This window comes from Neoarius graeffei, chromosome 19, assembly GCF_027579695.1.
Source record: "Neoarius graeffei isolate fNeoGra1 chromosome 19, fNeoGra1.pri, whole genome shotgun sequence".
Taxonomy (NCBI): domain Eukaryota; kingdom Metazoa; phylum Chordata; class Actinopteri; order Siluriformes; family Ariidae; genus Neoarius; species Neoarius graeffei.
Window position 1 is genome coordinate 30,456,474 of NC_083587.1, and position 14,766 is coordinate 30,471,239.

General features: G+C 39.2%; 1 protein-coding gene across 2 annotated transcripts in view; it reads left to right on the forward strand.

Annotated features, from left to right (window-relative positions):
- Window positions 1–14,766, forward strand: part of dok6 (docking protein 6) — a 141,103-nt gene that overhangs the window by 62,606 nt on the left and 63,731 nt on the right. For both annotated transcript variants that reach the window (XM_060899985.1, XM_060899984.1), the window contains exons 2-3: window positions 536–643; window positions 11,672–11,786. In XM_060899985.1, the coding sequence (XP_060755968.1) occupies window positions 536–643; window positions 11,672–11,786 (223 nt within the window). The remainder of the gene's footprint in view (window positions 1–535; window positions 644–11,671; window positions 11,787–14,766) is intronic.

The following is a 14,766-nucleotide window of genomic DNA, read 5'->3' on the forward strand; positions in this document are numbered from 1 at the left end:
TCTACTGATGGCATATGAGTCTTGGTGTGTTAGCATGTTAACGACTTTCTCAGACACAATCTGTTGTAAATTGACCTTGAAGTGACATCTCAGTGCTTGATCTGTGAAAATCTCCAGCACTGCTCTGAGGAATCTGGAGCTGGAGAGTCTTTTTAATCAATATGTGAGAAATGAAAAAAGGATGAGCTGTGATTGAGACATTGCAGTGCAGAAGACAAATTGATAACCCGGATTAAACTCACACAGCATTTAGATTTTTCACTAACAATAGTTATCATTCCTTCTAATTCGGTAGCATTGTTGTACAAGCATGCACTCTTCTCAGAGACGGCAATCACATAATTCTCTTCACCAGTTGTGAGTTTCATTTAAAAATAGTGAGAAATTTTTAAGCATTAAGACATGCCAAATTTAAATAATTATTCTGAGTCTAACAAAATAGAGCTGTGATATAGATATAAAACTGAGTAAAAAAATGTTATGGTGCAATGCATATATTTTTCCCTCTCACAACTATATTTTATGTTTTTGACAGATCTTCAGGCGATGTTGGCTCGTGTTCAAAAAAGCTTCGAGTAAAGGGCCACGGCGATTAGAGAAATATCCTGATGAAAAAGCTGCCTACTTTCGCAGTTTTCATAAGGTAAGCAATTGAATTGTAGTGTATGTCTTGCTCTTGAGGTTTTTTTTGTTGTTGTTTTTTATTTTTTTGGTTTTGTTCCTTAATGAAGCACTTTTTTTTCCTCCTTTCAAATACGGCAGAGCTTATTGTATTATAATAATATATAATACTATTTATTATTCCATTAAGAAACATTTGCATAAATGAAAAATAAATAAAACATTCATTTATTCTTAAGCTCTTTAAAGATCTTTCAATTTATGTTCATAATTAATTGGTGATAAACATGCAGAGCACTTTAGAATAATGCTGCTGGTCTTTCATATTCACCTAATGAGCAGTAATTATGAAGAATATGAAGTGCAGTATAAAGCAAAACCTGAGGAAATCCCTATCAATAATTTGTGTTAAAAAGTGATGCAAGTCATTCTTTATGAAGCCAAGTTGAAAGTTTCTAGATTTATATGTCTGTGTCTATATACGGTAGCTACCTTTGCCCTTTGCATCCCTCTACTCGGCCATTCATCTCTTTATTCCTGCATGGGTGCAAGTTTTCCGGCATGTGCCGGAAGCGCCGTTTTTTTTTTTGGTTCTGAAAAAGTCATTTTTCCAAATCGTGTAAATCCGTTGAGATTTTCGGGGGGGGGGGTATAGGGGTGGCCCTCTCACTGTCTCACTCTCAGCGTATTACCGGGTTACCGCGGTACAGTCTCTGCACGAGACAAATCTTTTCATCCCGTCTTCGCCACAAACCTCATTCAATTTATACACCGCTCACCGACGAGCGGTCCTGACCAGCCCATTGTTTCACGGTTTTATACATGTGTGATATCATGTTTCACGCACGTACCACGTTGTTCGACCAAATCAACACAGCTATTCCCATGAGTCGCCGTTTCTTTTGGTGCAAGTTAGAACAGTACTTTTGATTGGCTCACTGTTAACTGCCGTCCAATAAAACTTCAGCTTTTATAATAAGCCTTATTTCGCTTCCCTCCCTTGCGACAGATCCACGTGCTTTGCCTCTGGTTGCTGATCAAAATATGTCAAAATGAAGTTTTTATCGGAAGGCTTCAATACAAAAGAATTAGAAAAGACGTCTAGAAATAAATGGAGATGGGAATGGTTAAGCGAGTATGACAAAAACGGTGACAAATGGGGAATATGGCTGAGAAAACCAACGTCCCGGGAGTTGCGTATTGTCACTGCTGTTCAAAGACTATCAAGTACGGCTCCAGCGGGAAGAAGGGACTTAAAATTCACGCCGATGAGACTGATCACTTTTCTGATTTTTGTGCTATGTAGCAATAAGTGAATTCAAAACATTTATTAGTGACTTAAATTGTCATCTGATATTGTGTGATGTGCAAATGCAATGTGCTTTCTTCTAGAATTGAAATTATTCATCACAAGTATCTGCTTTTATAAACATGTTTTTTTTTTTTTTTTACATTTGATTACCTTTCAATTATTAAATAAAAGTAAGGTAGGTCTTGAAATACGTTTGTTAGCTTTTTTATCATCTTTTCTAATGTGGTTGTTAGGTTGAAAACTCATTTGTAGTCAGTAATGGATTATAATATATAGATATTTTTGTCAATGGAAAAAGCTGAATCTTATTTGCTAAAATCCAGGAGTTTCTGAGGACATCAAGATGTGGCCCCTTATTTTAACTCAAGCTGTGTGTATGTTGTAAAAAAGGTATTACAGCAAAAGCATATTAAAAATGGTTGTTTCAACATTTAAATTAGTAGTTGCTAGATGTTTTGAAATATCAAGCCTTGTACTTGAAATATTTTTTCAGATGAATTGATTAAATGTATTAAACATTTGATGTGAATATGCAAATCATATAACTATTAATATTCTAAATGTTTGCATGAGATTGAATGAGAGACAACCATTTTAACTTGTAATTTAAATTTTTTTTGAGCCCTAAGGGGGGCTCACCCCCTTTGTTACCCCCCTGCATGGCTGCGCCATGCACGTCTGACTGTGTCAGACTTTTCAGGTTTTTGAAAATTTTATACTTGCACCCATGTTCCTGCCTCTTCCAAACAATCTATCAAATAATCTGTCTACCCATTTGCATATCCATCTGGTCTTCTGTCTTTCCATCTATCCATTCATCTGTCTGTCCATCCATCCATCTAGCACTACATCAGTCAAAACATACATTCACTTCTCCATTTGTCCATCCATCTATCTATCTGTTTGTCCATCCATCCATCTGTCTGTACAAGATACATACATACATACATACATACATACATACGTTTGTATGTTTGTCCAACCACCCATCCATCCTTCCATCAATTCATCTATTCATCTGTCCATTCATCTGTATGTCTGTCCAACCACCCATTCATGAATTCATCTGTCCATCCATCCATGCATCAGTCAAATTATCTATTCATCCACTCATTCCTCCATTTATCTATCCAATCGTCATTCTATCCATCCAAGCATCCATTCATCCATCCATTTGTCCAATCCATCCATCCATCCGTCCTCTGTAATGTGTCCTCTGTTTGTAATGCAGCCTCCTAAACTCTGTAACACTGTGCTTTTTGAGAGAATAAATGCCACCAAAGTTTCTTTGGTGGAACCTACATTTTAACTTCCCTCCATCCATCCATTATCTGTAGCTGCTAATCCTGTGCAGGGTCACAGGCAAGCTGGAGCCTATCCCAGGTGACTATGGGTGAGAGGCGGGGTACATTTTAACTTTAGATCAGTGAAAACTTTTTAATGAAGACTCTGTGAACAAAGTTTGGCCTTAAAATCACCTAAAATAAAGTGAGTGATAATGTGTTGCATCATCCATCCAGAGTTAGTCAAAAACAAGGACTTGGAAAGCTAATGCAATAATAATTCACACTTGAGAAAACCAATTGTAATGAATAAGACTCTGGTGAGACTTACTATCCTCTTGTGTGGGTCTGTAACTTATAAACATGACATTTCCACACTGTAATTCTGTTTCATTTTTCCTTCATTGTACTAGAATGGTTCCTCATGGAGGCATTATATCAAGCTGCAGACCTTATAACTGGGTCTTACTTCACTTTTATTGTTGAGGAAAATGAAGGTAATATTCAAGAAAAAGGGAGCCTAACACTTAATAAAAAGTTAGATTGGATAGAAAGAAAGAAGTTAAATGCAGAATAGCAGATTCAACTGTGAGCTTAAACAGCATGTTTGTGGCTAGCGATTTTGGCATTTATCTCTAAAAATAAACACAGATTTAATAGTTTTTGTCCAATTATAAAATAATCAGACCACCTACAAGCACAAGATGTTACACGCATACAACTACAACCCCCCACCAGCAGCCTGGTTGCCTTCATGAAGACACAGAAAAAAGAAGAAAAAAAGAAATTATTTAGAAATAGAATGACTATTTGAGGAGGGACCATTTCCTGGTGAGCTGGGATTCAATAGGTGACGGATGCAGGAATGAACAAGGGAAGAGCAATTGCAGATGTAATCAATAGAACATGATGGATCAGCAGTACACAATAGAGGAGGATGGAAGTCCAGAACCATGAAGGATTCACAGTGTGTCAGCGAGATTAGACTACAAGTCCAGATCCTGACAGATCCTCAGTTGCGAGTAACAGTGATGTAGATAACAAAAGTCCAGTATTTTCCTCCTTGAGTTATAATTAAACTGAAAAACATATCTGTAGGGGTTTTGTTGTCACTGCAGAAGTTTGTTCAGATATTTTGTGCAGTTTGAACTTTGAGGGAATATAGTGATCATGTTGAAGGGTCCCACTGAGAAAGTGCCTAACGAGACAGACATGGTTGCCTGAGGTGGTTTAATGACAAGTAAAACTCAGAATGCACCAAAATGTCAAGCTCCAAACATGGTGGTGTTTGATGGAAAAAAAGAACATGCTCAGTGATACTGCAAGACTTTGCAAACTCATAGACCCAAGCAGAAAGTGTTTAAACACTTTATACCTTTATGCACTGTTGAGAATGTAGCTGTGAGGGAACCGTATTCTGCAGAGAGAACATGTCAAATGTAAGACATATCAGCTTTATGAGATGATTTGTTCTCTACTTTAACTGTGTGGATTCCCTCTAGACTGCTCCATTTAAATTCACCTGGTTTACAATGTAAGCCTCAGTGTTGTCAAACTTTTTTTATTGTTAAAAAAAACAAACGCATCTATGTGTACTTGTGAGTATTGTGATTCCACTGAGGAAACTCAGTGAGAGATCAGTCCATCCATCCATCCATCCATCCATCCATCCATCCATCCATCCATCCATCCATCCATCCATCCATCCATCCATCCATCCATCCATCCATCCATCCATCCATCCATCCATCCATCCATCCATCCATCCATCCATCCATCCATCCATCCATCCATCCATCCATCCATCCATCCATCCATCCATCCATCCATCCATCCATCCATCCGATATCTTTATCTCACAATTATTTGTAGCACGAGTTCTTTGTTCACTGTATAAAACTCGGCCAGAGATCTGACCAACCATCATCATTTGTCCATTAATCCATCCATCTACCCATACGTATCCATTCATCTCTACCTCAATCCATCCATCTGTCCATCCAAACAGTATCTACATCTCTAATCTTTTACTTGTCGTGTGAGTAGTGTGTTCACACTCAGAAACTCAGCCAGAGATCTGGCTAATCATTTGTTCTTCCACCTCTACCTTGATCCATCCATCCATCCATCCATCTATCCATCCATCCAAACAATATTTACCGTATGTCTCAAATCTTTCACTTGTAGCATGAGTAGTATGTAGGAAACACAGCAACAGATCTGTCTGACCATCCATCCATTCATCCTCAGAAACTCCATCTATCCATCCAAACAGTATCTAAGTCTCAGATCTTTTACTTGTAGTACGAGTAATGTGCTCACACTCAGAAACTCAGCCAGAGTTCTGGCTAACCAGCTTTCCTTCAACCGCTACCTCCATCCATCCAAGCAATATTTATGTCTCAAATCTTTCACCTGAAGCATGAGTACTATAGGAAACACAGCAGGACATCTCTCTGACCATCCATCCATTCATCTTTCTATCTCTATACCTTTCCATCCATCCATCCATCCATCCATCCATCCATCCATCCATCCATCCATCCATCCATCCATCCATCCATCCAAACAATATTGATGTCTCAAAGTTTTTACTTGTTGAATGAGTACTGTGTGGGAAACACAGCAAGAAATCTGTCTAACCATCAATCAATTCATCCGTCTGTTTATATACCTTTCCATCCATCCAAACAATATTTATATCTCAAATCTTTCACCTGTAGCATAAGTAGTATGTAGGAAACACATTTGTCTAACCATGCATCCATTCATGCTTCTATCTATACTTTCATGCTTCATTCTATCCATCCATCCATTTTTCACATTATGAAAGCTCATGATAATCTGTCATTTCCATTTAGTTTAAAATGTAAGGGTTCAATTCAACCCTAAAAACATTGAATTTCTGGATAATCAAGTACAGTACATCAAGGATAATCAGTGTATAGTCTAAGAGTACAGCACATAGTATGCATTTTGAGCCTTTTTTTTCAGTTCTAAAGGTCATTTTGTGTTTATAAAATGTAATGCTACATATTAAATTAAGTTGAATTAACATTCACTTGGTGTAACCAGACCTGACTTCAATTAAATGGACATGGTGATTGATTGAGTTTGAGTTATTGCCCTCTGTTCTGGTCTGGCATTCGGATGCTACAAGAAGAATCAAGAGGTTTAGAAACTCATTTATTCCTCTGGCCATAAAAACACTTTGCTCTCTATCAAATTGATCGATGTGATGGCATTGGGGGTTGTGTGTTATAGAGGCATCACTTGATAATGCAGTCTGACTTTCTTATTTTAGACACTGTCATGATGTGTCTGGGTTTTTTTATTTATTTTTTATTTTTTTGCATTGCTGCACAACAAATACTCTTTTCTCCAATTTATTTAAAACAGGACCAGACATAAAAAGTGCACTGTGTTATTGTTGTCAGAAAAAAAGACAGATACACCATTATCCAGAACCCTCCCCCCCCCAGTTTACCTTTAAACATACAATAAAAATTGTAGCTGAATTTTATAAGCAGTAATAAAAGGTTAGACAGTTGTTGTAGTATGAAAATTTCATATTTGCACGACATGACGGAGTATATATTATAATATATTATAGATGTGCGCATTATCCGATACTGTGATTTTTCTTCCGAGAGTGTAAGCTGTACCGTCTGCTGCGAGTGTGACTAATATAAGCGCACACGATTTTACACCCCCAAAGTCCCCAGTTGGCAGGAAATTCAACATCTGCTGTCAAAATATTTCTGTAGAGCAGAGTTTGGGGGAAATGCAGCTGAAACAGAAAGAACTTCTGTTTTATTTATTTATATTAAAAAATTATTTAGAGAAGTTGAAGATTTTGTTACACTCAGAAAAAAGTACAAAGGGTTTTTCTGTCCCTGAGGTAGTTGTGACATGGCATATGAAACAAAAACATTTATTATTTCTTATACTTTTATGCTGTAGCTGTCAGACTTGAGGCAGGAATGGTGCGACTCTTCTGTAAATATAGCTCTTTTTACTTTAGCGTATAATATTTTCCTTAAACTAGTGGTATTTGTGATACTACTGTATTTCTTAGTTTAGCAGTCAAATTAAGTTCATTTATTCAACACTTGAGTGCGTTATCAAAATCAGCCATCAAGCCGTATTCAAACATTTTAATTAGCGGATCCTTGTTTTTCACAAATTCATTATTTAAAACAGTTTGCGAAATCCTCTATGAATCTGAACACTGTGAATATTAATTTTCCCAGATCAGTGTATATAATGTATGTTTTGTTCGGACTGTGATATAACACTATCTGACAATGTTTCTCCTCCCCGTTGACAAAGGTCCCTTTTCACTGTATATGGAACCATTTTCACAGCTTTCTCTTTAAAAACAATTCACTCTGATCCTCTTTGCGAAGTCTTGCCTTCAAATTCAAAGCCTTATTTCTAGTCATTGTTGTGTATCTTAACCCTTGCCTTGTTGTTCATCTACTCTTTCGGATTCACTCTTTGTGAATGTGCTTTTCATCTATCGTGTTTTGACCTTTGCCTGATTAGCAACTGTGATTCTGTATTGTGGACTTGGTTATTGTCATTAAAACCTCCAGCACATAGAGCCTTGAGCCTCTCCTCTGTCGCTTGTGTTGCGCTACACTTATAACAGTGTTATGTAAAGTATAAAACATGATAAGAGAGAGGTTTTATAGGCAAAATAATCAACAATGGGGTTATGTGATCACAGCCCAAAGTTTATTTTGAACAGCGTGTTTTATTCCTCTTATACATGTACCACAGTCCTTTGCCAGTGATGACAATTTTATGCTTATTAAGCAACGTTTCATAAACTTGTGGGATAAAAAGATTTTCATAGTGACGTCAGACATTTGGAAACAATTCCATTCAAAGCATAGAGCTGAAAAATTCCCTTCCATCATGTTAGTGGTTTTATGGTTATAATATATACAACCCCGATTCCAAAAAAGTTGGGACAAAGTACAAATTGTAAATAAAAACGGAATGCAATGATGTGGAAGTTTCAAAATTCCATATTTTATTCAGAATAGAACGTAGATGACATATCAAATGTTTAAACTGAGAAAATGTATCATTTAAAGAGAAAAATTAGGTGATTTTAAATTTCATGACAACAACACATCTCAAAAAAGTTGGGACAAGGCCATGTTTACCACTGTGAGACATCCCCTTTTCTCTTTACAACAGTCTGTAAATGTCTGGGGACTGAGGAGACAAGTTGCTCAAGTTTAGGGATAGGAATGTTAACCCATTCTTGTCTAATGTAGGATTCTAGTTGCTCAACTGTCTTAGGTCTTTTTTGTCGTATCTTCCATTTTATGATGCGCCAAATGTTTTCTATGGGTGAAAGATCTAGACTGCAGGCTGGCCAGTTCAGTACCCGGACCCTTCTTCTATGCAGCCATGATGCTGTAATTGATGCAGTATGTGGTTTGGCATTGTCATGTTGGAAAATGTAAGGTCTTCCCTGAAAGAGACGTGGTCTGGATGGGAGCATATGTTGCTCTAGAACCTGGATATACCTTTCAGCATTGATGGTGTCTTTCCAGATGTGTAAGCTGCCCATGCCACACGCACTAATGCAACCCCATACCATCAGAGATGCAGGCTTCTGAACTGAGCGCCGATAACAACTTGGGTCGTCCTTCTCCTCTTTAGTCCGAATGACACGGCGTCCCTGATTTCCATAAAGAACTTCAAATTTTGATTCGTCTGACCACAGAACAGTTTTCCACTTTGCCACAGTCCATTTTAAATGAGCCTTGGCCCAGAGAAGACATCTGCGCTTCTGGATCATGTTTAGATACGGCTTCTTCTTTGAACTATAGAGTTTTAGCTGGCAACGGCGGATGGCACGGTGAATTGTGTTCACAGATAAAGTTCTCTGGAAATATTCCTGAGCCCATTTTGTGATTTCCAGTACAGAAGCATGCCTGTATGTGATGCAGTGCCGTCTAAGGGCCCGAAGATCACGGGCACCCAGTATGGTTTTCCGGCCTTGACCCTTACGCACAGAGATTCTTCCAGATTCTCTGAATCTTTTGATCATATTATACACTGTAGATGATGATATGTTCAAACTCTTTGCAATTTTACACTGTCGAACTCCTTTCTGATATTGCTCCACTATTTGTCGGTGCAGAATTAGGCCAAGTTTACATTAGACCGTATCTGTCTCGTTTTCTTCGCGGATGCGTTTACATTAAAACGCCTGGAAACGCCGGGAAACGGGAATCCGCCAGGGTCCACGTATTCAATCCAGATCGTGTCTGATCCAGTGCTGTGTAAACATTGAGATACGCGGATACGCTGTGCTGAGCTCTAGCTGGCGTCGTCATTGGACAACGTCACTGTGACATCCACCTTCCTGATTCGCTGGCGTTGGTCATGTGACGCGACTGCTGAAAAACGGCGCGGACTTCCGCCTTGTATCACCTTTCATTAAAGAGTATAAAAGTATGAAAATACTGCAAATACTGATGCAAATACTGCCCATTGTGTAGTTATGATTGTCTTTAGGCTTGCCATCCTTCCACTTGCAAGTGGTAAGTGACTTGCGCACAGCGGCTCAGTCCCGAATCACTGCTCGTGCACTACACTCGCGCGCTTTGTGAGCTGCGCAGGGCCGGAGTGCGCACCCTCCAGAGGGCACTCGCTGTTCAGGGCGGAGTGATTTGGAGCGCAGCCGCTGAGGAGGAAGCGATGAGCCGCACTGACACATTTCAACTTACGTGCCGAATTAGTCATGTGATTAGCGTATCCATGTATTGGTGTTGCTGTGTGCACGCGAATCGTTTTTAAAAACGTTAATCTGATGATCCGCTGATACGGTCTAATGTAAACCCCACCTTAGGGGGATTGGTGATCCTCTTCCCATCTTTACTTCTGAGAGCCATTGCCACTCCAAGATGCTCTTTTATACCCAGTCATGTTAATGACCTATTGCCAATTGACCTAATGAGTTGCAATTTGGTCCTCCAGCTGTTCCTTTTTTGTACCTTTAACTTTTCCAGCCTCTTATGGAGCACTTGCATGTGACGTCACAGCCGATCCAGATTGTGACAGACGCCATCTTGTCGGTCAAACGCCATATTCCGCCTTCTACTTCTACTTCTGGGTCTACTTCTGCTTTTACTTCTACCTTTTCTTCTGGAAAACCCTACTATATACAATTCTACTACAACGGCTGCGGCTACAAGCTCTCCCTACCTGTGCACGTTTTTTATGTTATTTGTGTGTATTTTTGCATGTTGTTCGTCTGTACTGGACTTCAATATCCACTACAACCGTATGGACTTACTGGACATTGGTTTCCAGCAGAAAATGACGGTTTGTAGCGATTTCCATCGCATGCACAACATTCCGGACGAGAAAAAAAAAATTCCGGACGAGATATCGAGACCAGCGGGGTCTCCGTGGATTGTTATCGGAAGCAAAGCGAAGGAGGCGGCGCCGGGAGTGGAAGCAAAAGCGAGGCTGCAGAGCCGGCCTGTTGACTAAGCTCAGAAAACAGCCACTCAAATCTCCACTGCCAAGCTTCTACCTCTCCAACACCAGATCCATGTAAACAACACGGACGATTTGGAATTACCTTATTCTATTCTATAATCGGCTGGTCAGTGCTATACTCAATACTTAAGTGACTTACCCATCCAGTGAGGATTCTTGTTTACAAGATGCCACATCTGAGTCGCTGACAAATCCTGAATTTCTGTAAAGATAACTGTACAGAGATTTATAAGCACGCAGTGCTTCACCACTGAACAGCGAGGGAAAGTTAATGAGGTAATTATACACGTCTGGGTATTCCGCTGGCAGTTCAAAATCCGGTCGTGAAAACTCCGTCCGGTAAGCCATAAGGGTCACAAATCTGTAGATCGTTTATTTTAGACATATATCTAGTTATCTGTTCATTAGAAAAATGAGCGGTGTAGTCCGTCGGTTGAAATTGATCCATTCTGTACACGAGTGCAGCAGTATTCAGTGGTGTTTTTGACCGACAAGATGGCGGTTGTGTACTTTCCGGTCACGTGACTGCAAGATCTCTATTGCCCCTGTCCCAACTTTTTTGAGATGTGTTGCTGTCATGAAATTTCAAATGAGCCAATATTTGGCATGAAATTTCAAAATGTCTCACTTTCGACATTTGATATGTTGCCTATGTTCTATTGTGAATACAATATCAGTTTTTGAGATTTGTAAATTATTGCATTCCGTTTTTATTCACAATTTGTACTTTGTCCCAACTTTTTTGGAATCGGGGTTGTAATATTTAAACCGTAGCATTCTTGTATTTGCAACAAACAAGCTCAGTTGGTGTTGAATCCTTTTTTCTTCCACATACTATGATGTTTATATCCTCCCTTTGTCGTTGTCTTTTGTTCCTTCTTTTATTCATTTCAGTAATGAGTTTTGTCGTTTACTTGTGTAGATAACTGAGCTGCACAACATCAAGAACATTACCAGAATGCCTCGGGAGACAAAGAAGCATGCCGTGGCAATTATCTTCTGCGATGAGACGTCAAAGACATTTGCCTGTGATTCAGGTAAACGATCTCTCCATCCTCACAAAAGTATCACACATTACCATTTACTAAACAGAGAGAGATAAAGAGAGAGAGAGAGAGAGAGAGAGAGAGACAGCATCTAAGGCACTAAAGCACATTATTATGCACAAAAGGTAAACAAATCAAGTTTATCTATGAAGTAAGTCAGTGTAAAAGCCGATTGAGCTATTATAAACTTATTTCAAATATGAAAAAAACAATAGTTGAATATGTCAAGCACCTAAATACAATAAACCATTTGCTGCAGTAAAATACTAGAGCAGCTGTCACACCAAACCCTGAATAAAATCAGCCTGTAGGGGGGAAAAAACATGCAACACGCAAAAAAAAATTATTTTGCTTTCACTGGTAATAAAATTTACATCAACCTCCTTCAATTTTGCTTTATGGCAAGTTCATTTCTTTCTTTCTTTTTTCCAATTTATTCACCAATTTGGTCACCTTCCAATTCCCACCCACCAGCCAGCTCTCCCTTATCGTATAACAGATCCTACCCAGGGAGGGTCAACACTAACACATGCTTCCTCTGAGACTCATGAAGCCAAAGAAACATGTTTTCAAACTGATGCTCTCATGCTGCTCCACAGGGCAATGTAACAGAAGGAAAGTGCTATCTACTCACTTCCATATACATTACAGTACATCTCACAGATACCTGTGATTGGCTAAAGTTCCTGTGATTGATAGGGAGAGGAGAGTAAAAACACCCCTCCCACATGGCTAGTTTTTTTTACCTCCGCTAAGGAGGTTATGTTTTCGGTAGCGTTGGTTTGTTTGTTGGTTTGTCTGTTAGCAACATTACGGAAAAAGTTATGAACGGATTGCTCTGAAATTTTTTCCAAAGGTGTGACTGGGCACAAGTAACAATCTGTTAAATTTTGGCGGTGATCCGGATCACCGTCTGGATCCCGGAATTTTTTAAAGGATTCTTGGTGGAGGTCTGCGCTCTCCGAGTGCTTTTTCTAGTCTTTCCTGGACTTGGAATCCCTATAGCAAGTCTATAGCACGTAGACGTTGATTCTTAAACTTTCCACAACCAAGAAATCCTTTAACTGTAAATCAAATTCCACCGATGTTGAAGTGTGTGTATAGTAAAATTTTATCTATTTATTTTGACCCATTGAGCTTTTTATTCTTGAACTTTCCATTGAGAGAATGCGTTCGGTCTAAACTTACATAATTTATAGGTCTGATCGTTTTTGACTTCTCATGATAAGTCAGGAATAAATACTAACTTGTGTTTATACTCATGGGTTGTGTTTTTACCTCCGCCAAGGAGGTTATGTTTTCGGTAGCATTGGTTTGTTTGTTGGTTTGTCTGTTAGCAGCATTACGGAAAAAGTTATGAACGGATTGCTCTGAAATTTTTTTTCCAGAGGTGTGACTGGGTACAAGTAACAATCCATTCAATTTTGGCGGTGATTCGGATCACCTTCTAGATCCCGGATTTTTTTAAAGGATTCTTGCCGGAGGTCTGCGCTCTCCAAGTGCTTTTCTAGTCTACCACTAAATTTCCACCATGGACCCCTTGAAGGTGCTTCGTGGATCCCTTTGACCCCCTGGCCCACTTGAACTATCTATCTATTTGGCTGCAAAATTTCCAGGGAAGAATTACAGTAGTGGTTTCCTTCTAGTGGATTATTATAGAGGTTTTCTCCTCTCAACCATTTACACCTGTGGGCAATTTAGAGCAGCCAGTTAACCTAGCTGCATGTCTTTGGACTGTGGGGGAAACTGGAGCACTCAGAAGAAACCAGAGGTGGACAGTAACGAAGTACATTTACTTGAGTACTGTACTTAGGCCACACCAATACCCTGTCCACACTAGGGATTTTGTACCGATGCGATACTACTTTCGTACCGCAACACCTGTCCACACTAGCAACTATTCCGGTACTGTAGCGGTATAACTGTATCGGTATGAAACCCACAAATGTATGGGTTTCGTACCGGTACAGTATCGGTACTGTAGCGCTTCGCTGTAGTGTGGACAGATGAAGCGGTTCTGTATCGATACAAATATAATGCGCATGCGCAAAGTCACACACCTCAATCGATGTCTTCGCTGAATAAAATAGTGAAGAACGGAGATTCGTTTTCTTTGTTTCTTTCTCAACTGCCTCGTGCGTTTTATACGATTCGACTGAATAAATGACCACCAGAAATACAGACTGTACATTGACAACAAAAAGCACACACATGTTGTTTCATCCGCTATATTCTCCGAAGGAAGTTACTCGGTAACCACGGAAACATTTCGCGCACGCGCATTTCAACTACCGTGAAGGAAAACCGCAAACATTTCTCGCTAGTGTGGACAGATGCACTAAACTGTACCGGTATACTTTGTATCGATACAGTTATACCACTTTCGTACCGGTATATATGTGAACACAGCTCAATTCAATTAGTTGGTTCTCGGAATCGGCGCTTGAAGAAAATGCAAAATGAAAAAAATAAAATAAAATCGAAATCAAACTCCCACCAGCAGAAAAGGTCACGTGACGTGAGGTCACGTGACGTCAAAAACCAATCAAATCGCCCCTTTCACTTTCGATAAAGACTTGTGGAAGAAACATGCCTGTGGAGGGGAATCCTGCAAAGCCTGTGTTTGTGATTGTTAGGATATTCAGCGAACAGAAGTGTAAAATCTTTGACAGGTGTGTTGAAATTCTGTTTACTGGTTTGCCTGCATTGTTTGGTCTATTTCCACCGCTAATTTTACCATCAGAGCATTTTTTTAATTTTATTTTTATTTCGCCCGCTCGCTTCATATTTTTCCTGAAAAAATCAGAGAACCAACTAATTAAATTGGTGTGGCCTTAAGTACTCTTTTTGAGTATCTGTACTTTACTTGAGTATTATTTTTTTGGAAACTTATGACTTTAACTTCACTACATTTCTATCAAGGTCCTCATTACTCGTTACTATGAAGCAGCTTTGAAAGTGGATGTTTTTT